Source organism: Sebastes fasciatus, chromosome 7 (assembly GCF_043250625.1).
Source record: "Sebastes fasciatus isolate fSebFas1 chromosome 7, fSebFas1.pri, whole genome shotgun sequence".
Lineage (NCBI taxonomy): Eukaryota > Metazoa > Chordata > Actinopteri > Perciformes > Sebastidae > Sebastes > Sebastes fasciatus.
Genome location: NC_133801.1, coordinates 30,896,579 through 30,923,564, shown reverse-complemented (window position 1 = coordinate 30,923,564; position 26,986 = coordinate 30,896,579). Strand labels below are relative to the sequence as shown.

The 26,986-nt window shown below is 38.0% G+C and overlaps 2 protein-coding genes across 2 annotated transcripts; both read right to left on the bottom strand.

Moving 5' to 3' along the window:
* Positions 1-9,546: 9,546 nt before the first annotated feature.
* On the bottom strand, positions 9,547-10,482 carry LOC141770833 (olfactory receptor 52B2-like). Its single transcript, XM_074640681.1, has one exon. It carries the CDS (start codon positions 10,480-10,482, stop codon positions 9,547-9,549), a length of 936 nt encoding a protein of 311 aa, XP_074496782.1.
* A 12,937-nt stretch (positions 10,483-23,419) lies between these two features.
* On the bottom strand, positions 23,420-24,361 carry LOC141770987 (olfactory receptor 52B2-like). Its single transcript, XM_074640836.1, has one exon. It carries the CDS (start codon positions 24,359-24,361, stop codon positions 23,420-23,422), a length of 942 nt encoding a protein of 313 aa, XP_074496937.1.
* Between the last annotated feature and the right edge of the window lie 2,625 nt (positions 24,362-26,986).

Here is a 26,986-nt window from a genome sequence, read left to right as displayed (position 1 = left end):
AGAAGGAAACAGTAACCAAGCGTTGGTATCCATGACACAATGTTAGTAACAAAGTTCAGTGGGAGAAGAGATCCTCTGATGGGTTACGACATGCTCACAGCCAACTAATCAGATGCTGGTAAACATTAAGTTTGGATTGGTTTCCCAAAGTTCGTGAATTACAACAAGTAAACAGCTTTTTAGATTAGATTTGTGAGAAACTGGCTTGCATCAGCAATACATAATAATTAAAATACAGCAAGGATATTTAAAACAATATAAACGAGACATGAAATAAACGTACAAAGTTAGAATGTAACTATAGTATCGTCAGTTAGAGTATTGGTAAAGTCTTCAATTACACTCTTTTTATTCAGCATTTCAAGTTTGACACGTTATTAGCTGCCCTGTGCTTACTTTTGTGCTTTGTGGTACAACCCAGATGTGCACATGTAAAAAAATACATCTATGATAGTTAAATTTTGTCAGCATTGATATTTTGTGATATAATATAAACCATATTTCCCACCACACAAGTTACAATACTGTTTGAATATATGAGGGTAAGAGTGTTTTGTATAGTAGTCCTTTGGTGCACCTTTAGTAAAGTCAGCTTTAGCGGTAGTGAGCAACAAATGAGTCATAGTGTAGTTAAATTTGACAATGTAGAGCTGAGCTTGTCAAGCTGAGTTTAAGGAAACCGCATGTCTTTTCCTCTAACCCCCATTTGTTCCACATTTACATTTTTTTGCCCAATAGCAGTACTACATCAAATCATATTTTTTTTTCTGATTTACATAGAATTTATTCGTGGCCAATGACTTATTCTTATTTTTACTTTATTTATTTTTTAAATTAAACTCTTGTCTTACTTCCCTCTTGACTCTATTGGCCAGTAGTTAACTGATTTTACAATACCTTTTTCAGCGTGTTTGTTGTCTAGTTTTACATGGTTGTGATACATTGTGCATTGTATACATTGAACATTGTACATAAAAATATAAAACTTTGATAATAAGTTATTATTATTGCAGTTTTGCAATAAAATGTAAGAAAACGATTTGATGAAATCATTAATTCATGATTAATCGAGGATTGATTAAATGCTGTTCACTGATATATTGCCAGAAGGGCTGTCATAGTTAACGCGATAATAACACGTAACGCAAATTCGTTTTAACGCCACTAAGTTCAGTGGATCTAATCTAAATACTCATTCACACACCGATGGCTCAGCCTTCGGGAGCAATTTGGGGTTCTGTGTCTTGCTCAAGAACACTTCGACATACGACCGGATGAGCCGGGGATCGAACCATTGACCTTTCCGATTGGTGGATGACCTGCTCTACCCTCTGAGCCACAGCCACCCCGACTAGTGACTCACGTGACTCGTGGAGTTGACAATACTAACGAGTCACGTGACTAACGACTCACAGGACTGACGATACCGATGAGTCACGTGACTAAAGACTGACGTGACTTGACCCATCCACCACCCCTCCCGCCCGCCCTGAACAGACTCTCAAGCTATTAATACTTACAATGGAGTTAGTTGAAAGCCCGGTTTGTCACATACTGTTGCTAAAGGGTGCCTCCGTGCGTCGGTTTTGGGTGCTGAGGGGCACTTACCAAACGGCGGTATTTGACGAGTTGGGAAAATTGAAGTACTCACAATATGGCAAAAATTCTCTCAATCTGATGTTTCCATAAAACATTGTAATAACCCACAGTGGCCCAATACAGCCAGAAATATTAAAGGGACAGCTATGTCAACATACAATACAATACAGTTTTAGTGCATTTCAAGGGAATTGCAATGGAATTGCGTTGCTAGGCAACAGTTTGGGTACATGTTTATATCCTGTCAGCTGATGTCATTCACATACACACTGCAACAGGGAATAAACTGGGACACATTTCGAATGTTTACGTTTAAAACTGTGAAATGGTCTAAATATTGCAGATTTGTGACATCACAAATGGACAGAAATCTAACGGCTTGTTTCAAACGCACAATTTCTGAATACGGGCTGTGTGGGTTTCTCCGTATATTGAGCGTTTTGATAGTTTAAAAGTATTTATAAAGCTCTTAAACCTGCTTTATAATATAAAAGACATGAAAATCTCACTTTTTACATTATGGGACCTTTAACTGATTTTAGAATACGTCTTACAGTGTGTTTGTTGTCTAGTTTTACATGATTGTGATACATTGTGCATTGTGTACATCGAATATTGTATAGAAATACATAAAAAAGCTATTGAAACTGTAAAACTTTGATGATAAGTTATTATTATTGCAGTTTTTCAAGAAAATGTAAGAAAATGTTTTGATGAAATCATTTATTCATGATTAATCGAGGACTGATTAAATGTAGTATCAGTGTACAGTCACTGCAACATTGTGATGAGCTGTTCAGCAAATATGGGAGTTCTGAGCAGGATTTTGCTAATTAACTTAAAGGTCACCTATTATGCAAAATGCACTTTTCCATGTCTTTTAGACATCAATATCTGTCCCCAGTGTGTCTACAGGCCACCATAGTATCATAAAAGACCATCCTCTCTCTTTTTCTCCTCCTCCGTTTGTCCGGAAATGGGTGCAGAAAAAAAATTCGCTTTTTTCCTTGTATCTTGACGTCATTAGAGAATGCAAGCCACGTGAGGGTTTCCTGGTCGAACCAGAGAGAACCTTCAGTAGCTGACCCCGCCCCACAGCGCGTCACTGTCTCTCCTCCTCAACCGAACTTGAGCAAAGTAGCTCCTACAGTTAGTCTGCAAGAACCAGCAGAACAGGCTTCATGTACTCCCATCATCTAAATATAACATGTTCTTTCACAAAGGCTTTATGTAATTACACTGTTTAAACAGATGATATTTATATATTATATATATTTGATGTCATGCATGTAGCAGAGTACAGGTAGTAAATAGTGACTTGTAAGCAACACAACACATTTCTGTTTCACAGTCAAACTTTATTTGAGTAGACAGATGACAATATTAATTATTCACAGCATTTGTAATCATCTCACCTGTTAGTTAGTTATGTTAACATGGTACAGGAGAAAGTCTTCAGCTCTGGTAAACTATGGTAAGCTAAGCTCCGGTGGTCTGTAGTCATGGTAACACAGAGACAGCTACTACTGTAAATAATATACCATTACTCTGATCTTCCATACTTTATCTTTTAGCAGAAATAATGAACTGACTACTGTTTCACATCTTCTATTTTCCACCCTGATGGTCGCTGTGTTTACACACCGTGTCATAGCGGTAGCATGTAGCTAACCCGTTAGCATGTAGCTACATGCTAACGGGTTAGCTACATGCTACCGGGTTAGCTTTGTATCTCCATGTAAACAGAGCCATCTGCTCTCAGCTGTCTGCTCTCCTCTGGGATGATTCTGTCGGTCATTTCTCACAGATGGATCTGTAAAGACAGACGTAAAACAGAGTGTATGTTTACGGTTTACAGAGTTGATGCATGAGGTAAACACTGAGTTAACTAACAGAGATATAAACAGCATTATTTACCTGAGAGAAACCGTCAGGAAAACCTGGAATCTGGACCGCAGATGTTCATCATGTGTCGCCGATTTCTGATCAGATTCCTCCGGTAACGTGCGCTGGGTGAAGTTTCTGGTTTATAAACTTTAAAGTGGTTTATAAGCTCTATTCTAGCTCCTCTCTCTCCCTGCTCTCAGGCCGCGAGGGGGGCGGGGAGGGTGACGCTGTGTTGTTGAGGACGTTTGATTGACAGAAAACGCTGACCAATCAGAGCAGAGTGGGAGGAGACAGAGGCTACAGACACAGAAATCAGCACTTTTGGAAATGGGCTGAAACAGAGGTTATAGAGACATGCTGGAATGCATGATCTGATTGTTTTTTTGAAAAAAAAACTTCAGAGACATGGTTTGGAGGTGTCTGAGACCTATAATAACTAGTTTAAATGGAGTATAATATGTGACCTTTAATGCAACTTGCGATTTTTAGGTTGTAGTGGGCTGAGTTTTACAACTAGAGTGAAGATACATCATATGAAACTAGAAAACCTGAGGAATCCACTGGTACCAACCATGTCATACTTACGTATCGCAAAGGAGGTTAAATAACGCTCCAAACTTTCACTAAATTTTGGGGAGGAAAATCTGGCATGCCCATTTTCAAAGGGGTCTCTTGACCTCTGACCTCAACATATTCGAATGAAATGCCCACTTTATGATAATCACATGCAGTTTTGGGCAAATCATAGTCAAGTCAGCACACTGACACACTGACAGCTGTTGTTGCCTGTTGGGCTGCAGTTTGCCATGTTATGATTTGAACATATTTTTATATATATATATATATATATATATATATGTATATATACTGGAAAAACAAAGTTCAGAAACTTGTGTTTGGTGGATTATTTCTCTGTTGTTACAATGCTAATTGGCATTGTATTTTACATGGTTAGAAAGCCTGTTTATTTACCTTCACAATGATGTTCAACTTGTAAGGATCATGCATTTGTGGGATGAGCAGCACAGCTGATTATGTGGGTAGCACCCAAGAAAAATTTGCCAAAATGCTCTGCCAATGGTAAACATGGGGGGGCTGGGCTGGTCAGAAGAGCAATGTGGGGTGGCTGTGGGGTGAGTGTTGTTGAAGTGGAGGTGGGGGGGGGGCAGTGTACTGGGGTTGAAGACGAGGGGGGTTGCAGCAGTGAGGACTGGGCTGGGGGGGGCAGGTGACTGATCAAATCTATTGAAGAATAAATGCAGGTCGTTCACCCACTTTTGGTCCCCCACAGCCTGGGAGTCAGGATTCTTGTGGCCAGAGATGGTTTTCAGGCCTCTCCAGACGCCGCTGATGTTATTCTGCTGCAGCTGTTCCTCCATCTTCCTCCTGTAGCTGTTTTTCCCCTCCTTGATCTTCCTCCTCAGCTCCTTCTGCACACTCTTCAGTTCCTCCTTGTTTCCTGATTTAAAGGCCCTCTTCTTGTCCTTGAGGAGAGCCTTTATATCAGGATTCATCCATGGTTCATTGTTTGAAAAAACACCTTACAGTCCTGGTGGGTACGGTGTTTTCCACACAAAAGTTGATATAGTCCGTGATGCAGTCAGTGAGACTGTCTATGTCCTCCCCATGAGAGTCACACATTAAATGCAGTACTTGTGAGGGTTTCTGGACAATATTTGTCATTGTCTTGTTAATTGATTTCCAATAATAAATATATACATACTTTTTTATAAAGCAAGCACATTTGCCCACTCCCATGTTGATAAGCGTATTAATTATTTGACAAATCTCCCTTTAAGGTACATTTTTTGAACAGATAAAAAAAATATGCGATTAATTTGCGATTAATCACGATAAACTATGGACAGTCATGCGATTAATCGCCTGATTGCCAGATGACATTATTTGCTTCTTTTGCCTAAATAAATATCAATATTATGCCAATAAAAATCTAATAGAGGCAATGAAATGTTATAATAGGCTGTAAATGAACTGGGTAGAATATTTATGACGTCTCTGCATGGACATGAAATTGAGGTGTGCAATATCAGATTTGACCACAGTGTGGTGTAGAATCATTTACATTAAGAATGTAAGAATGAATATCAAAACAGGGATTGTTTTTTTTTTATTATTTACAGTATTCTTAAAGATTTTAATTTTCTCCATTAGCATGTGGGCGGGTGTGCTACTTTCTTGGAGCATAAAAAGACTCTTTCAAAGATTGTGAATACACAACGTCAACTAATTCAGCATCATTTCAGTTAACTTCAACTTGCTGAGGTGGCTCCAGCCTCCAATTCAGCTTTGTTATGTCCTGTTTGATTGTTACAGTATGTTCCTCTTCAGTAAAGTCCCCCACCCACCTTTCTCTCTCTCTCTCTCTTTGACTCATGACTATAACAAAATACACAAGGCCTATTGCCAACACACTGTATATTGAATATTGACAGTTACAATATACAGTTATACATACGCATTTACCGGTATGTATATATTTGAACAGTGTTCAAAACTCCAACAACAGAATTAACTGTTTTTTTTTCTTTACAATTATATATAATTACATTGTATATATTTTATATATACTGGGATATACATCTTGTTTGCACCTTATTGTTATCTTAGTCTTTTATTTTTGCACTCTTTGCACTCTTCCCACTTCGTATTGCAACTGCTGCACAGCAATTTTCCTCAGGATAAAAAAAATCATCTCATCCTCTCATCTAACATAAGGCCCATGTTGCATCACTTAACTCCCCTCCTTGCAGGAGCATAACCATCACTCTGCTCTACTCTGCCATCACCTTGTGCACTTCTTATTTCCATCTGCTCTCATTTCTTGCCTGAAACACATTTCCTATCTACAGTATAACTTAAGCACTAATAAAGCACCATACAGTGGTATTAAACAGCTGGTGGGAGGAAAGTTTGGATTTTATTTTTATTGTAGCTGTTTCAAAACTCTATTATCTGACAGCTTTTACACTGGAGAATTATTCACTTACTTTTTCCACTTTCACTGTGCTACCTAATTTATGAGGTTGTCATTGTTAAATATAACAGGAACTAGAATGGCACTCGGAGAGCGCAGACCTCCGCCAAGGTGTGTGATTTTAAAGACAGATCACAGCTCACAGCTGGCGGTACCATGAGGTGGTCGGCTTGTTATTAACACGGTGCGTTTCCGTGTAACGTATCGGCGGATGCCTCTCTCATTCAGCAGCCTTGTTATGTCTGTATAACGTTACACTGCGTTGTCTGTCATCCCGTCATCCACCACTTTTATCTTTCTCACCACGGACGGCCAGCAGCTCCCGCACCTCGGAGTCTCAGAAGTAGGAAGAAGGCGTGGTCATGTGTCATCAACGCGTCATCAGTTACACTGCGCATGTTTTGTACCCTGTGGTCTTAATTCTCAGGCTGATTGGAATTCTTAAAAAAATTCCTGATCCTGAATCTCATGAAAATTATGATCCGATCGCCACCAAAATCGAATGGATTGTTCATTGTGCCACACTCCACCCCAAACATTTCATTCAAATTCATCGTGAACTTTTGGAGTAATCCTGATAACAGATGGACAGACTCACAGACAGACAGACAGACAAACAAACCAACAAACCAAAGCCGGTGTAAACAATACCTCCTTCCAAGGCCCTTGGTAATAAACCTACAGTATATGATCTGTTCATTAGCCTCCATTTTTGCATCAAGGATGCTCACAATGTGGTTGTAGTTTGCTTTGTTAGTGGCGGTCACAGTTTAGTTTCGGAGCATCAAAGTAAACAAAAATTAAAAATGACAGTCAGCAGATATGTAGATGAATAAACTGCAAAGACAGATTTTCAGTGGTTCCTGAGTAGAGGTTAGAGGTTTAAACACTGCAGTAAAGGCTGTATGATTAGAATCTGTACAGTCTAAGAGTCTAAAATAACACAGAGAACAAGAATATTGTCCAACAGTCAAGCTCTAATATGTCTAGATTTTAGTATTTAGACTTATTTGATAACCTTAACTTTACAATATACAGCAGCCTGCAGGCATTCATTTAATGAAGAATAGAATCAGAATCAGCTTTATTGGCCAGTTGTGTCTAAACACAAGAGGAATTTCATTCTCTGATGTCGCAATGTCCAGGAAGATTCACAAGATACACACAACAAGGCTAAACAAAGATAAGCTAACATAAACAAATAGCTATATGTACAGTTATTATGTACTTCCTAGTTAGTAAGTAATCAGGGCTCTTTAGGTATTGGTTGATGTAATTGGTAGCTGATCTAAACCTATTTATAACAAAATCATTCTTTCTCCTCCTCACTATGGTAAAGATCAAGGTTCATTGTCCTACAATGTAAAAACAGCAAAGATTCAGTTTTATGTGGTTTCAGTTATATCTGGAGCCACATATAATATCATTACCTTTCCTTACGTTTGTGGCTTTCTTTGAGCTTGCTAAAACATGATTTTTTAATTTTTTATTTTTGTTGCATGCTTTGTTTTTATTGCTGGTTTTAGTTCCCTGTAGCTATAGTGTGCTTTGAAGAAATATCTGGCTCCTTACTAGCCTTATGTTGTTCAGTCTGGTCTCCCCTGTCTACTGACCTCAAAAGACACAAGAGGGCAGCAAATCACATGTAACAGATCCATACCCTGTTGAACCAGTGGAGAGCAAATTCATGTGCTTTCTATCTGTTGGCAGTTTAGTGTGTACTGATGGCGCCCTCTGCTGTATTTGCATTGTGAATACACACTGCAATATGAAGAAGTGATTGTGATGTGTTCAGTGCAAACTTTGACAGTGCTTGAATGGAATTATGAGACATTGCTCGATGTTTTAATCAAAATCTGATCACTCTGGATCTTTAGTTTACCTCCTAAATGACCAGCTGTGACAGTGTAGCTGGTATTGTTTTCACCTAGTGAGTCTGTGTGACTGATCATGGCAAAATGTGGTACTGGAGATATTGTAGGGGAACTACCACAGAAGTGGTTTTGAGTACTATGGCAGATGTTTATAGGTCTGTGGACACCCCAATAGTGTTGCAACCGTGCAAGTTGCAGTCACTAAACTTTACGGGTGTGTAGTAGTGATCAGAATGAAGGTTGAGTTCGAAGATGGGTGTGGTCTGAGCAAGGGTGCCAGAAGTAGGGGGGTAGGAAGTAGGCCCCCACTTTACGCCTCTGGTCTGATTTGGCGTTGCGGTTTGGTGTGATCCCATCGCAACATGGTTTCCTTTATTTTTCATACAAACAGTATTATTCTCCTACTAAGGTTGTGTACTGTATTTGAATCATTCATAATTCAATAGGTTTCTTCTCCTCTGTTTCACTGTGCACACATGAAGTCAATCAAATCTCATGTAATTCAGAATTTTATTTCATATGCCTCAGAGCCTCACAGACTTTATATTTCATGGAAGTTAGACAAACCTTTGAAAGGATCACATTAATACAAAGAAATAGTAATAACTAATTAAATTAAATAATTAAATTAAAATTAAATAATTAAAATGGTCACAGCAAACTTTGATGAGACACTGGATTCACAGTTTTACCTTTTCACAGATTATGTTCAACTATTTTGCACATGCAACATAATGCAGTTAATGCATATAAACTGTCTGTCAGCTGTAAAAACAGTAGAGCTATGTAGTTTTACTGTTAACTTATTCTTGACAACAAAATGCATTACATAACTGACAAACACTGGTGACTTATTTATAAAAATCATGAGGTCATTTGCGATTGCTTTTATGCATAGTAATATAATAATAATGCAACAATGTTATGCGCTCAAAATGTGGCAGTAATTATTTAGCATTGCCTTGTACAATAATTAGTCAAAATTGAATTACTGTTTAACACAAACTGTACTGTAGTTTTCATATGTATTCTTTGAAAATTAACTTTGGTCAGAAACTTAAATTTTACATAAACATAAAGCCAAAATAACTGCATTTTAGTAAAAAGAAAGGGATTTAGTTGCAAAGAATGTATTTATAAATAAAACAGTGACAGTGTCACAATTGAAAGAAGTTTTAGCGTGCTGCATGCTTAAGATGGAAAGACTTTATTCCTAAAAAAGTACACTACTTTCTCTCGAATTTCTTTTGTTTTCAGTCCATAGATGATTGGATTCAATGCTGGGGGGAAAATTAAAGTTGCCACCCCCAAGAACCTCCTTAAATGTGGTGAAATGTTCTTTATCCTGTATGATATGATGGTGAAAAGACCCAGACACTCCAACAGGAGGAAAACAATTAGATGTGTAGCACACGTCTGCAGAGCTTTGGCTTTTGTGTCCGATCGTTTCGATCTGAAGCACGCAACGAGGATCTGGAGATATGTGTACAAAATCATCCCATTAGCTATCACTTGTGAAAGAGCAACCATAATAAGCCCATAAATGTTATTGATGGTTGTGTTGGCACAGACCAGACTCAGCAAAGATGGATTATCACAGTAAGGGTGTGTCAATTCAGATCGACAGCGGGGCAAACGCAAAAGCAGGACAAAAAGCACACCTATCAAAACTAAACAACTCATCCACACAACTGTGATTAATCTCATAATGTGAGCATAAGTCATAACTGTGTTGTATTTCAAAGGTAAACATATGGCAATATACCTATCATATGCCATAGCACTCAGAATGAACACTGTACCTGCTGCATAAATGTGGATAAAGAAAGCTTGGGTAACGCAAGCTGAGTATTGCATTGTCCTGCTGTTTGTCAGTAAGTCTTTAATGACCTGTGGGAAGAAGGCTGAGGAGCCTATAAGGTCATTGATAGGCAGGCTCAGCAGAATTAGATACATGGGCTGGTGCAGAGATTTGTTCAGCACAATGGTGAGGATTAGAATAAGGTTGCAGAAAAGTATGATCATGTAGCCCAGAGTTGCAAAAAGAAATGCAGGAAAGACATTTTCAGAGGAGAGATTAAAGCGATTCAGCACTAAAACATGTGACACGTTGTACAGGTTGGCCATTCTTATGCTCTTCCTCCCTAGAAAAATTTAAAAAGCATTAATAATCTCATAGCATAACAATTTTATACACAACAATCAATGTATAAAGAATCTGGGAGACCGAACAAAACAAGAAATGCATACAGAGATAATGTTGGAAAAGTGTGAAAATTCCAGTCATACAGTATATGAGTTATAATTAACAAATTGTAAATTCTCACTGCTAAGGACAGAACTTACCAAATTAAAGCCTGAACATGTCCACGCCGCTTCACTTTGAGTCCACATACATCATATATCATATGAGGCTACTGTGCATAAATAACAAGTAATAGTCTTTAACGGATTTACAGCTTTGCAATGAAACTCCAGGAACAAAATACACAGAGAGGACAGACAGAAAATAGTGCATTCATTCACTTGCTGAATAAATAAGAAACATAGTATTGGATCATCATTACCCAGAGCTGGAAATACTGGCAGTGAACAACTGGTAAGATGTTCAGAAGGATTAGCAGCTTTATAGGAGACAGCTCCCTGGAGTCTTCTGGCTACCATAAAGTTGATGTTTAGATTGTTATGGCAATGACTGACACACTGGCTCACAAGGGGCTTTGGAAGGATATTAAATGTATTAGCTGCCATACCACCACCCACACATTTACATAAACAAAGTAAAAATTATTGAGTTGACACACAGACAGATTAAAAAAATGTCTTTCTATTGTTAAAAAGAGTCATTTAAGTGGATTGGAGAATATATGTTCTTTTTAATTACTTATAGATGTCATGTTTTTGATCCCCAGTTTCTAGCCTAGGATGGTAGAGGCATCATCCATACAGTTACAACAAAGCAGATCTTGGTTTCCACCCAGTGTGGCCCTTTATGGGCGGCCAGACAGCTGGACAAAGAGGCCTGCTGGAGGCAAGGCTTCAAAAATATATAGGGATATTTCTAAACTGCTCTTTATTTCTACATTGTAAGAAGTAGCTGCAGTAGACTAAAATGTTTTGGTGACACTTTATGATAACCATAATTTATAAATGGTAAATTGATAATCAATAAACTTTATTTAATAGTTATTTTACTGTTAACACCCAGAGAAATGATAATTAATAATATTTACTAATTATTAGAAATGCTATATTTTTTTGTTATTCTATCATTAGTTTGTGTAATATGAAATATTTAGTTTATAAATTATATATTGTATCATAGTTGATAAGAGATGAGAACAATTATATTCTGATTACACTCGTAACTTATTTATTAAGTTTATTGTTGCACACTTTATAAAATTGTATATACTATATTATGTTTTTTTTTCCTGATTACCAAATGATTTGTAAACTGTCAAGAAATAATTTGTAAAACATTTATAAATATTACATAGATAGATGGACCGGAAATCAAGTATTAACCATCGATAAAATATTAACTATCTCTCTGAATATTGTTTAGAGATGCTTTTCAACATATTTATTAACCATTTAACAATGTATTGTAATCATCAGTTGGAACTTTATAATAGCCATCCAAATAATGTTTATAAACTGCTTTAAAATTCTTAACCATTAACAAAGTGTTACAAATATCTATCTATGTAATGTTTATAGAGGTTTTACAAGCAGTTTCTTAAAGGTTTACAATTTATTTGGTAATCATTAACAAATACTTGATATAGTATATAACATTGTATAATGTAGGCAACAATAAACTTTTGAAATAACATAAATTATAGCATTACTAATAATTAAGTAAACATTACTAATTATCATATCATTGTTTGTTAATAGTAGAGTAACTATTAACGAAAGTTTAATTGACTCTAGGTCTCTAGTTTGTGGCTGTAAAGTTTCATGAAGCTGTGATTATCCTAGAGGTCACCACAGGTCATTTTATACAGTGAGGTCAAGTTTAAGAAAAATTGTGTCACTATAATGAAATGGCTACTATGGGGACTAACATCATCACACATTAATACAATTGGGCTCATTGAATCCTAACGGAATGAAATGACACAGATTTATCTAAGTAGCAGCCATGACAAGAGCTGGTCGAGTTCTCTAAATGCAAAGGAAAGGAGCTTCAATGCTTCCTTTTTTATCACCTTTAGCATAGGATACACTGGACCATAAAGGAAAGGAGAAAACAGTTCATTTAAAGCGACGCACCATTCTGCCGTTCATGAAAACAAACAATATGCCTATCTTGTGTATTATTTTCATACAGTCATATACTAATTGGGATTCATGTTGATAAATATGAGTGGACAGTGACAACCATTTCGTTTCACTTTATTTTTAATTATTTATTTATTTCAAACATGTAACAATGACCTCAGTAAAAAACAAAACGAGAATAACATGAAATGAACAGTAAACATATAGCCAACTGCCAATACACAAATAATCAACATGAATAAATATTATAGGCCTGAAAAGGAGTAGGAAGAAGTACAGCATGGTCCTACCCCTTCTCCATAACTCAAACAATTAACTCGATATTTATCATATATTAATTTTTTTATTTCAATTCCAACCTTGGTAAAAAGCAATAGTATAGAAAACATTTTTGGACATATAATACTATGATATTTCTTTGACATACTATACTATGATTTTTTTATTTTTTCAACATACTATACTATAAACTTTTTTCATTTTTCAACATACTGTAATATGACTTCTTTTCAACATACATATGATTTTTTTTGATATGCTTTATAGGGTATATTATATAGAAAAATGTCATTGTAACCTAATGTTAAAAACAAAAAAGCCAGTAAGACCTTTAAGTGATTAAATGAAATATGATGCAAATAACTCTGGCATTATGAAATGAATCTTTTTTTTTTTTAATTTTCTACGTATGTTAGTACTTCTGTATGTGAACATGTGTACATGTGATTTGATGACATCATTGAATGCTTCAAGTGATTTGATGACATCATTGAATGCTCCAGAAACACGTGGAGAATATTACGCTGCTTCGGGAGGAAAATAACACCCTGCAGGACGAAAACTGCACCTTGCATAATGAAAATAGCACCCTGCAGGATGAGGTGTTCGTCCAAACAAGGTCCCTCCAGAAACAATTTGCGAAAACTGCACTTCTTTGAGAGGAAAATAGCACCCTGCAGGATGAGATGAGCGATCTCAAAGAGGCTCACAAATCCAGCCCAGAAAAGCTCCAAGCTGTGCAGGAGGTCAATCAGGGCCTCCGAACTGAACTCGAGGACCCCAGCGACTTTCACGACGTGAACGTGAAGATGCTTACCAACGAGCAGCAGAAAAGCAAGACCCAAACCGAGTCTCTTCAGAAAGAAGTGGCAAACTTGAGTGATGACCTTCAGAACGAAAACAGCAGCAAACGGCAAAAGAGGAGAAGAAAGCAGAAGGCAGCAGGACGCTGTCTCTAAATGAAACCACATTGTGGTTTTGTGGTATATTTTCAAGTCTTGCACATGACCGAGAGGCCATAAGGGTAAACACATGGGTAAGAATCATAAGTGGAGAATATGGTCACAAGATATGACATGGGGCTGAAAGATAAATATGTAGGACAAAGGAGCCATGCATGGTTATGTAGGACAAAGGAGCCATGCATGGTTATACGCTCAGCTCAGCTGTTACATGCCATGGACCCGATATAAGGAGGCGAGAGAGCTCCGAAGGGAGGACTCTCAGATTTGACTTGAGACCTCCGGACGCTCTAGACGTTCGTTATGACATTTGTTGCTTGTTTGTAATAAACTCTATTATACCAAAAAGAACAGTGTCCGCGAAGCATCCTTCATCATCACTTCAACAGCACTGTCGCAGGAAAGAGACTACAAATTTGGCGTCACGAACAGGATCGGAGGTGGCCGCAACAGCAGTACTGCTACAACTTCACAAAACGGTGAGCGCACTCATTGAATGCTGGTCATAAATTGGGGCTGTTATGTGGAGTTGTTTGGCCACACCGTAAATTAAGAACCTTCTTGTTATGGACATGTCCTGTTGATTTGATGTTTAAAGTGAGGCTCCGTGCTAAATTTAATGAAAAAAAGGGGGAATGAATAGAGAAAAAAAAAAAAAATATATATATATATATATATATATAAAGTGAAGAAAAGAAGTATGAGAAATACAAGGAATAGTTTAGAATAGCTTCATGGTAACGGTAAGGTGTGTTAAATAGTATCGTGCGAGATTAATAAAGAGGGGCCCTCAACTTATTAACGGTAAGACACATGCATATTAGCCACTGCGTAACGATGGCTCTGACATAGTCCGGAATTAAGTTAGAAAGACAAAAGTGGGAAACCTGGATCCAGGTAATTTGAATAAATAAATGTAAAGAGTGTTAAGAGACAGAGAAATAAAGGAAATAAAGGAAATAAAGGAAATGATCATATGACAAGCCGCAAATCGGATAGAATAGAAAGCCCTCAAGTGGAGGAGCATGTAGTATGGGCCGCAATTAAAACCTGAAAACGACATCTTATGGTCAGTTTAATAACTGGAGAGTGTAGAATCACAATTCGAATGACCGTTACCACTCTGACGTTTGTTGACGAACGGTGTCTGAAGCAGCCTCTCGTCGAAGATTTTTACACCTCAAAGGTAGCACAAATTTTATGAGAAAAAGTAAGGAAAATAGCGGCAGAAAGCATGCTGTACGAATGAAGATATCTAAAGTTGGAGTGAAGAGAATGTGTGTGTATGGACTTTGGGAGGAGGGAAAATGTGTGTGTGTGTGTGACATTTGGCTCCAGAGAGTATATGTGTCATTTAATAATTTGTAAGAATAGATACGTGGCCCGAGGTATTGTATAAAACCATGAGCTTCTGTTTCCAGAAGACTAAATGAATTAAATAATGTAAAACATAAGCTGTTGATTGTGGGAATTTCTCTGGATCAGAGATCGAAGCGCGCTCTCTCTGGATCACTGTTGCCACTCACGCCGTTGGGCGTGATGGCACGGCCGGTAGGAGTGGATGCTTGTTTTCTCTGCAAAAGAGGGATTTCCGGGAGATACAGTAAAAAGAATAAAACGATGAGCCACTGAAATGAGCCTAGTTACGATAAACGCATACACATAAGATAAATAACTATAAACCAGGACAAATAAAGTGGAGTTGTGTAACTGCAGTACCCGTATGGCCCTTGGAAAAGAATAGAAATATATGAATTAAATGAGTCAGTAAATAAAACATGAGCTCTTCTTAAAGGGGAGGAATAAAATTGATGATGCTGTTAAAGGGACCTAATGGGTTCACAAGAGACTAAATCATTGCATGTTTTTTGTCTGTTATGTCATTTATGGTGAATGAGAATTGAGACGGGAGGCAAGGCAGCGGGCCGGCACATCACGGAGTGTGGCTTGCTGACGTCCATGAGGAGGCTTCCGCTTCAATCTACTAAAGGCCGGTACAAATTTATCCACAGACTCTTTAACAAAAACAAAACCTGCATTTCCATATTTGTATGTGTTCTCAGTCGTAAGCAACATTGATGGTACACATATAAACCTGCTTGCATTTATAAACCTAAGAGGAGACTGACCTGCTCCTATACACATGAAAGAGTACATGCTCTAGGCAGTTTGGAGAAATAAATAAATGAATAAATAGACAACTTGGCAACGGATTGATCAGTTAATGCATTTGATTAATTAATGGCATATGATTGTTTAGTCTAACCTCTGCTGACAATTGCAGATGTTCATTTATGTTAGTGTGCGTGGATTGTCTGATCTGTGCTGTGGTGGATATTCAATGTGGTGACTGTTTGACGATTTGAGCTGAATATTGATTAATTGGATAATTTATGATTGGTTGATTTGTTGATTAATTTAATTGGATAAATTGGTTAATTGATTGATTGGTTAGTTGATTGATTGGTTAATTGATTAATTGGATTAATTGGATAATTGGATAAATTGGTTAATTGATTGATTGGTTAGTTGATTGATTGGTTAATTGATTAATTGGATTAATTGGATAATTGGATAATTGTTGATTGATTGATTGGTTGATTGGTTGATTGGATAATTGGTTAATTGATTAATTGGTTAATTGATTAATTGGGTAATTGGGTTAAAAAAAAAAAAAAAAAAAAAAAAAAGGGGGAAGTAATCTAAAAAGCCTTGAGTAGTTTTAATTTTAGCAATTACTCATTAAAGTACAATAACGGAACATAAGGAAGCCGTTATAATGGGAAAAAAGAACACTAAAAATCCAAAAGTAATCACTCCTGTTGAGATAGTACAGAAGAATAATCCTTTAATTAGGGGCATCGCAAACATTGCAAAAAATATCGGAAAAATGGCACAAATGCTGGCCTGAAATTGACCAACCATGGCCAATGGAGGGGACTCTTAACCCAGATGTAATCAGAAGTAGAGCTAGGGTTACCACTGTGTTACAGAGCTATGGTGGGAGTTTCTCTAATGTACAATAAAGCATCCTCTGTAACAATGGGTTATCCAGTGACAATTCTTACACATCATAGTCTCAGAAATCTTTTGAATTATGGTAAGAACAACTTGACCATGTCTAGGCTCAGAGACTATCATAGGCTCTTAGAGCAGGAAGATGTTACCCTAGCAAGGTGTGTTACGGTAAATCCAGCGGAGAATTTGCCAACTCCAGAAGACGGTGAGCCACACGATTGTGTTCAAGAAGCAGAGAAATACTCTAGGCTTAGATCAGATTTACAAGCTCTCCCATTGCATGTGGTAGACCTGGAGTATTGGACTGATGGGTCTTGTTATCGTGTGGGCGATAAATTAAGGGCCGGCTATGCGATAGTAAAAGCCCAAGGAACTGGATTTACAGTGGAGAAGGCTGAAGAGATACCACAGCCTGCATCTGCACAACTTGCTGAGCTGGTGGGGTTAACTGAAGCGTGTTTGTTGGCAGAAGGGAAGCGAGTGACGATATACACTGACTCTGCATATGCACATAATGTGTGCCACTTGTTTGGAGCAGTGTGGAAGAACCGAGGGTTTAAGAAAACGGATGGTTCGCCGATACAGCATCACGCCCAGATCATGAAATTGTTGCATGCTATGATGAAGCCTAAAGAAATAGCAATAGCTAAATGTGCGGCACATAAGAAGGATGCGTCAAGGGTTTCACAAGGGAACAGAGCGGCTGATGAAGCTGCAAAAGCAGTCACTGGAGCAGATAAATTGGGCAAAGTTCTTCTCGTCACGCATGAAGTGAACTTGGAAGACAAAATTACGCTCAAAGATGTGATTTTAATGCAGGAAGCTGCTCCTGAAATGGACAAACAGTTGTGGCTAGACCGAGGTGCCACCCGAGATGCTACTGGACTTTGGAGAAATCATGAGGGGCTGGTACTATCACCTCCAGACCTGTTGGGTCTGATGATTCAGGAGGCGCATGGCTTAGCTCACGTTGCAAGGGGGGAAGTGAAGAGAAAGATCACGAAAGAGTATGGGTTTTGGGCACCATGTTTGCTTGAACAGATTGATTATGTCATAGGCAGGTGTACTATTTGTCTGAAAAACAATGTTCGGAGGGGAGTGCCGGTTCCTCCTGGCCACATCCCAACTCCAAGAGGTCCGATGCGGGAACTAGTTATAGACTATGTTGACATGATAAAACCGATTGAAGGGAAAAGGTACATGCTAGTCGTGGTGGACAGATTTTCACGATGGCCTGAGGCCTGTCCAACAAAACGAAAGGATGCTCAATCGGTTGCCAAGTTCTTATGCAGAGAGGTCATAAGCAGGTGGGGACTTCCAGATCGAATATCCTCAGACAATGGGAAAGAGTTTGTGGATAAGACGGTGAAATTGATTTTGCAAAAATTAGGAATCAAACAGCGTCTTGGGGCAATCTATAGCCCACGTAGTCAAGGAATCTGCGAGAGAATGAATGGTGTTCTGAAAAATCGTATTGTCAAAATATGCCAGCACACGGGGTTAAATTGGATAGCAGCACTTCCATTGGCGTTAATGGTATGTCGCTCTAGTGAGCTCCGCGATTTACATATGACACCTCATGAGTTGGTTACAGGAAGACTGATGCCAACGCCTTGTCTGCGGACAAGTGGGAAAGGTCCAAGTTTGGCCCTTTTAGAAGATGAAATGCAAACGTATGTCACATACATGGTTAATCTACATAAAAGAATATCCACATATGTGTCTGACAGGCAAACTAAGGAGGAGGTGCAGGAGAAGCTCGATGAGCAAAAAAGGATCACAGTGCAACCTGGAGACAAGGTGTTCGTGAAGGTGTTTAGACGGAAGTGGTATAACGAACGCCGTGAGGGACCGTTTGAAGTGGTTCGCAGTACTGGAACCGCGGTCCAGGTTAAGGGGTCTCCTACATGGTATCATTTATCACATTGTGTTAAAGCACCAAGTGAAGGGGCGCCACATTCACTGATTCAAGATGTTGAAGGCTCAAGAGAGCCCGAAGACAATGTGGAAGAACACACACCAGAGAGGGAGATGCATGAAAATCCCCAGAGTCAGAACTCAGAAGGAGAGATCACCCAGGTTGTGGACAATGTTGATGTTTCTGTACACATTCCTGATGATGCCAGAGATGACTCGGCAGTTGATGGACAGGACAGAAGATTTAGAGACATTGTCTTTCAACATGTCCCAGACCCAGCAGGACCTATTTCAGTTGCCTGCAAAGCGTCAGAGATATCAAAGGGCGGTGACTCCGCTGCAGGACAACCCAGGGATCCAGTTAGACCAAGGAGCCCGAGACCAGTTAGGAGAAGAGTCAAACCAGACCGTTATTAGAACCAGGGTTGAAGTAACCTTGGGAGAGTCAGTTAGGCTTCCATGTCAGTGTACAGAAGAAAATAGTGGTAAAGGGAAACTCAGAGTTCAGTGGGAAGATAGCCATGGTAAGATCCTAGATCTGTCAGAGACAGTACCATTAGGGAAATATACATTAGTTAATGACAAAAGGAGAGTGAAGGTTGAGGGAGACTGTAGTCTCTATGTATATAAGCCTCAACAGGAAGATCAAGGTGATTACAGGTGTTCTTTTTACGATCGACGTATTGGAAGTGAGCGGTCCAAGTTAGGATTTGTAGTTCGCGTGGTGTATCTAGTGATACTAGGGGGGAATAAAAGCATAGACCCCCAAGAGGTTGGGGAAACAAGAGAATTAACAACTATGACATCAACTCTCCAGATGAAAGCTGGACAGATGGAAGAGAAATCTACTCCTTCAATGGCAAAAGCTATTGGAAGTATAAATGCATCACATGTAACTACAAAGGCGCCTCAGGTGATATCTATAACGTCACCTCCTTTGAGTACTGTGATCAGAGCTAGGTTAGGAGGAACAGTTTACCTTCCTTGTCAATGTGGGAGATGGAATAATGGAGGGAACTTGTTTCCCAAATGGGAAAATAGTCGTGGTGAAGATTTGTTGTTGACAAGACCTGACGATGACGTTGTGCCTCGTGGTCAGAGGAAGTATATTTTGTATAATGAGGTTAGGTGGATAAAAATTAAAGATGATTGTTCCCTTGTCCTGCGTAACGTTACCCGGGAAGACGAAGGAGAATCTGCCCGGCGAGCAAACGCTGATGCCATTATTACACGAAGCTGACACGGACGGGGATGAGGATGACGCAATAAAGATCGAATTGGTGGAGGAATATCCATTTTAAATATCTCATATGATTATAATCCTATTATTTACCTCTGTTTTTGCTTGCGTAGTTTGTAGTGTTGATTTTGTTTTGCTCTTTCGAGACTTTGTTTAGTCTCGAAGGGGGGATATGGCAACAAAGGAACAATATGATTTCTAATTTCACATTTTGACTTATATGATTTCTAATTTCACATTTTGACTTATATGATTTCTAATTTCACATTTTGACTTATATGATTTCTAATTTCACATTTTGACTTATATGATTTCTAATTTCACATTTTTACTTATAGAAGTGTTCTTATTCTGTGTTTGATGTTTTAATTTGTATCTGTTATGTATGCAAAAGATACTGGTTTTCTTTTCTTTCATTCTAGAACATATTGGGGGAAGACCACTGTGAGGGTGGTGGATTGTCAGGGACTCCGATGGGCTGAATGGATTCAGACACTTCAAACATGAAAATACGAATGGCCTGAAGAACTCTGAACGTGGACTGGCGATACAACATCCAGAGTCAAGACGTCATCGATACTATACCGGAGTCAAGGCTGCTGAGAAACTGCAGCGTTATATAGTCTTATGTCTTCTCTTAGATGTTACATTAGTATTCTTAAAAATGAATTGTCTTTTTTGTGTATTACATGCTTGGCAAGTGATGGTTTCTAAATATAATGGGACCTCAGATGTTTTCTTTTTCTCGATGTTTAGGGACAGTGGGGTAGGCAGGAAAAGGTCCATAGAAAGGTGCGATGGGTCGACCAGCCTGACTTTGGACATTGTCTTGTTTTAATTTGCTGAGAGTTCCATATGTATTTGCTTAAATCATTTCCATACACAAATTGCTAAATTTCCTCATTTCAGTGTTATGAAGTTCTACGTATGGTCGCCTTGGCAGAGGGACCGTGAGAGAATTTTCCTGTCTACATTGTTCAATGGATATTTCAAGAAAGATTAGCTGCCTGACAGGTTTTTCACTCTCACTTTTAGACTCCATACAGTTGTTTCAATGGTAAAAAGGGCGGGTTGTTAAATTTGTCATGTTAAATACACCTGTATGTATCTTCTTTTATTTTTTCGAGACTTTGTGTAAGTCTCGAAGGGGGGAATATGTGGTATATTTTCAAGTCTTGCACATGACCGAGAGGCCATAAGGGTAAACACATGGGTAAGAATCATAAGTGGAGAATATGGTCACAAGATATGACATGGGGCTGAAAGATAAATATGTAGGACAAAGGAGCCATGCATGGTTATGTAGGACAAAGGAGCCATGCATGGTTATACGCTCAGCTCAGCTGTTACATGCCATGGACCCGATATAAGGAGGCGAGAGAGCTCCGAAGGGAGGACTCTCAGATTTGACTTGAGACCTCCGGACGCTCTAGACGTTCGTTATGACATTTGTTGCTTGTTTGTAATAAACTCTATTATACCAAAAAGAACAGTGTCCGCGAAGCATCCTTCATCATCACTTCAACAGCACTGTCGCAGGAAAGAGACTACAGTTTCATGTGAATATATATATGTATAGAGTGTAATGTGTGTATATAATGTATATAGTGTAATATGCATATATATGTACAGAGTGTAATGTGTATATATATGTATATAGTGTAATATGCATATATATATATAAACATATAAAAAAATAATTAAATAAATAAATAATAATAATAATAATAATCATCATCATCATCATCATCATCATCATCATCATTTAAAGTTCAATAGGTCCTCGGACCTACGTTGTCGGTGCTCGGGTCCTAATTACATCGACACAAGACGTATGAAATAGGGCCATTTTCAAAGGGGTCCCTTGACCTCTGACCTCCAGATATGTTAATGAAGATGGGTTCTATGGGTACCCACGAGTCTCCGCCTTTACAGACATGCCCACTTTATGATTCTGGGCTGCAGGTTGCCATGTTATGATTTGAGCATATTTTTGTATGCTAAATGCAGTACCTGTGAGGGTTTCTGGACAATATCTGTCATTGTTTTGTGTTGTTCATTGATTTCCAATAATAAATATAAACATACATTTATTCTTCTCCACAAGCTCGCATGAGTTTGGCAACAATTCATTACTTAGGTTTTCTAGTTTCATATGATACCTTTATCTTCACTCTTGCTTTAAAACTGAGCCCGCTACAACCTCTGAAAGACAGAATAGTAGCCGGGCTGGGCTGAGTATTAAGGGGTTAATACATTTGTATGCATCAATTTTCTGATCTGTCCACTTTACCACAAAGATAAATGTAATTTTGATCTCCCCGTAACCTCTCTACAATTGTTTTTCCTCTCCCAGTATGCACCTCCTATCCAATCTATTAACACTCCTACAGTACATTAACGATTTTATATCAAAAGAGAAATGTGTTCCACAGTGAAACTCTTAACTTGTAATTGTGGCTCTTTCACTTCCTCCATGTTGAGGAAAAAAACACATGAAATGAATCGGAGAAACACTGCTGATTCTCTATATTCCGTAATTTTAAGGAATTACTCTATTGGAGATCAAAAAAGACTTAAAGGATGATTTCAATAAAGAGTAACTAATGGAGCCACACAGTGTTTGTTTCTTTACATTCAGTTGCGATTCATTTTATGTTGCAGGATTTAAAATATGCTTACCTATTAAAAAGCATTATACCATTTAGAGTTAAATTTACGTTATCTAGATGTTAAACAATTAAATCTGGCAACGCTTTTTTTTTGCAATGTCAAGGAAATCACGAGGGTTGCATATAAAATAATGTTTTAATTTCTCATCAGTATTTCATTTCACAGTTCACGTAGTACACGTATGATTGAGTCAGTGTTGAGACAAGTAGCAATTTACAAACTCACTTCATTTCATGCAAAATGTGCACAAATAGAGCAGAATATTTTTTGCATTTCAATACATTTTCACTCCATGTACTTGATCAGTTGCAAGTGCATTCATACCTGCAGTGATACACTTTTACTTTTGTTTCTGCAACTCTGAACATTTCATTTACATATATTTCATCATACCCTTTATTAAAACTACTGACCGTGGCAACCTTAGGATGAGAAATGACCCAAGCTGTTGATCTGTGATCTGTGAACCGCAGTACATACATACACATGAACATTATATAACATTTTCATAAAACAAATAATCATCAAACACAGAGAGGAGTGCAGTAATTCATGGCATATTGTTGTTAGTGGAGACTCTCTGAGCCTTCATTTAGAGTTGATTCTGAAATCAGTGTTAGTTCAGTGTGCAGGTGTACCCTGGACATGGTTCCTCTAATCATGTCTAATCAAAATAGAAAACTGGTTACAGCTTTGTTGAACCTACATTTCTTTTTAGGAACGTTATCATGCTCTGCTTGAGTTCTGTAGTTTTCAGTCCATATATAATCGGGTCCAAGAAAGGGGGAAATATTAAAATTGACACACCCAGAGCCCTTCTTAAGTACGGGGATGAACTCTCAATGCGATGAGCAATGAATGTAAAGGTGGTATTAATTTGTAAGATTAAGAAAATAACTAAATGTGTACCACATGTCTGAATGGCTTTTCTCCGGGCATCTGTATTATTAGTCATGACACATGTGCGCAAAATCTGTGCATATGTGTATATTATTACTAACAGTGGTACGCCCATAAGCACAAAAATGGTAGCTATTCCATAGTAGTTGTTGACTCTGGTGTCCTCACAGACCAGTTTCAATAATGACGGATTGTTACAGTACAAATCCACTATATTCGTCCTGCAAATTTTAAACCGTGCAACCAACATAAACAATGTAAACATCAATGAGAAATTTATAAACCATATTAAAATGATAATTCTGATTAAATGATGTGGACTCATGATAGCATTATACCTCAAAGGACAACATATAGCAATATATCTGTCATATGCCATGGCACTCAAGATCAGCAAGTTTCCTGTACCATAAAAATGAATCAGAAAAGCCTGAGTAATACATGCAGGAGCTGAAATCAGTCTGTTCTGTGTCACAATGCTGAAAAGAAGCTGAGGAAAAAAAGCTGTAGCACCCACCATGTCACTAATGGGCAAGTTGAACAGCAGGATAAACATGGGCTTGTGTAGCTTTTTACTCACAGCAATAGTTGTTAATACCAACAAGTTGCAAAACATAATGATTAGATAGGTGAGTGTGCCAAATACAAACGCTGGATACATTTGAGTAGCAGTTAAGTCCAATGATACCAGTGTTAGTAATTCCCTATAAGATGCATTTGTATACATAATCATACCGTCGATATTATGTTGTGGCCTCCCCTGTTGAAAAGAAATATGATCCTCAATACTCAAGTCAACTGATGAAGGATCCTCACCTGAAAGAAATGTTTTTTATTAACAAGCAATTTGAATTAATTGTTATGCATTGATTCAAATGTACCTCTGGTTTTATACCTGTTGCAGTATAACTTATCCTCACCTGCACTGTACAGAGCAATGAAAAGGTCTCTGTCTTTTATTGGCATTTACTGTAAACACAAAGATGACTCATGAGATTAGAGAGCACAGTGTGTCAGCTGATGCAATTGTTGAAACCAAACTGACATCATGAGAGAAACATGTTTATCAAGCCAAGTGGTTTCAAAATAGCCCCGTTTGCAGAATATTAACGACATAATGAAAAGTTTAAATAGCGTATTTATGTCTGCAACATAATTTATTGTTTCACTAATTTAACCTTTATATATGTACACAATATACATACATATAATATATATATTTTGAATATATACTTGCTGAATTTGAAACTGGATGAATAAAGTAAATCTTTAGGCCCTTAAGTCATAATTTACCAATAAATAATTCAGCTCTTCATCAGCCCTTTTTTAGGTTTGTCCAATGCCAAAATGAATAAATAAGTAACATTCTAAAAATGTGCCGGTGACAGAGAGGTTTAAATTTGAATAATTTTGTGTACAAAAGTACATTTGAGGTCTCTATGACAACAAGGTATCAACCTGTGACAACAGTCTCGTATGAATATGGGTTATATGCATGTTCAGCCGACCAGCATCATGTCCTGCATCATTATTGCAGTCTGACAGATAGTCCCAACTCAGTGTTGCTACTTTAAAAGTTGCATCATTAAGAGGCAACTTCTAATATAATCTCGTAAAGTTGTTTCTAAATGATCAGCACATTCTTAACCATTAAAAGGACCAGTGTGTAACATTTAGGGGGATATTAATTACCTGCGCCAAGGCCGAAGGCCTACGAAGGAGGTTATGTTTTCACTGTTTTTTTGTTGGTGTGTTTGTTGGTTTGTTTGTTTGTCTGTTAGCAGGATTACTCCAAAAGTTCGGGATGGATTTGAATGAAATATTTTGAAGGGGTGGGGTGTGTCACAGTGAACAATCCATTCGATTTTGGTGGCGATCCGGATCATGACAGACAGAGAGAGCGGGGGGTGGGGGGGTGGTGGGGAGACCTGTAGATTCTGCGTTTTCTCACATTAAACTCGGTGAAATTACAGTTGAGTTCGACCAAAGCACACTTAGTGATTGTTGGAAAGAGTAACGACGACGGTTTAGGTGAGTTTTATTTTGTTTCTGTCCAGTTTGAATTAAGTGTTTTACGATGCTCGGCTACGTACAGCTGATCTCAACATAAACAAAAATACACCTTGGTGGAGGTCTGTGCTCTCCGAGTGCCATTCTAGTATTAATTAATATTATTATTAATATTATTAAGTATGTTTTCTTTAGTGTATAATCATCTGTAAATAAGAATCGTTGTCTTTGAATTACCTTACAATGAGCCGTTTATATCTATATAATACAGTATATGTTTCTACGATAGCCCAGAACGGTCAAACCAAACACTGAATCTAGATAGGGCCAAAAACATTTTTTGCGCTTTACGCGGCGGCCACCGTAGTTCTCCTAAAGGCTTGACACATGGGGGAAAAAAAAAATTTGGTTGCAATCTGCAACCTCACCACTAGATGACGCCAGATGTTATGTACTGCACCTTTAAACAAAAATCTCGTTCCATACCTTCTTTCTTGGAACTTGATGTAACAAACCATAGTGACAACTACTGCTTTAATTTTCCATTTTCTGCCAAATTCAATTAAAGTGAACCTGAAGATTGATTTGAGATGCAACTCAATACTTTGTGTCAAATTGTTCTAGTCATTAATCATAAATAAACATGAATGAATGAATGAATGAAAATAAATTGTGAAAGTGTATAAGGGCTTAGAACACTATGATAGAAGTATATGATGGCCATTCCCATGCTCTATTATGTCTCATATGATTTTGCAGCAATTTTTGGGTTGATACTGTAATAAATATGGGATTTGTTTAGATGTGGCAGGAAAACACTGCCACTAAGTCAGAACCTTCAAATAACCACAGAATACAAATATATACAAAATACAGTCAATCTTTATCATTGAAAACCCCACAATTCATAAAAAGGGAGGAGGGATACGCCAAGAGACCTGCATGTCCACTGAACATCCAAAGCTCTCACTAAGATGTGAAATCACACAGGTCAACACAGGGCTAGACTTCTAGCTTAAGGCACATCACTCGGACACGGCACGCTATCACCCTCTACTGGAGGCACTTCAACTTAACACTGGTCAACCCACACAGCACAATCACGGCAATCCACACGTCACCAATCTAAGGTAAGAGCTCCCTACTCAGGGTCGTAGCTTATCTCCCCAGCTGCTCTCCCTCCCCACTCTATTAAAACACTTCTAAAATATAGAACACGATAACTATCTAATAATATACTTAGCTCGCCCCGCACTAAAAAAAACATATACTTGATCAATAAACCCTCCAAAATACCCCGTAAGACACCAAGACCTTGAGGAACACCATAGAAAAAGCCATG

Bases quoted from the DNA above. Each gene is read 5' to 3' on its own strand.
- LOC141770987 (XM_074640836.1), bottom strand. From the start codon at position 24,361: ATGTATACAAATGCATCTTATAGGGAATTACTAACACTGGTATCATTG.
- LOC141770833 (XM_074640681.1), bottom strand. From the start codon at position 10,482: ATGGCCAACCTGTACAACGTGTCACATGTTTTAGTGCTGAATCGCTTT.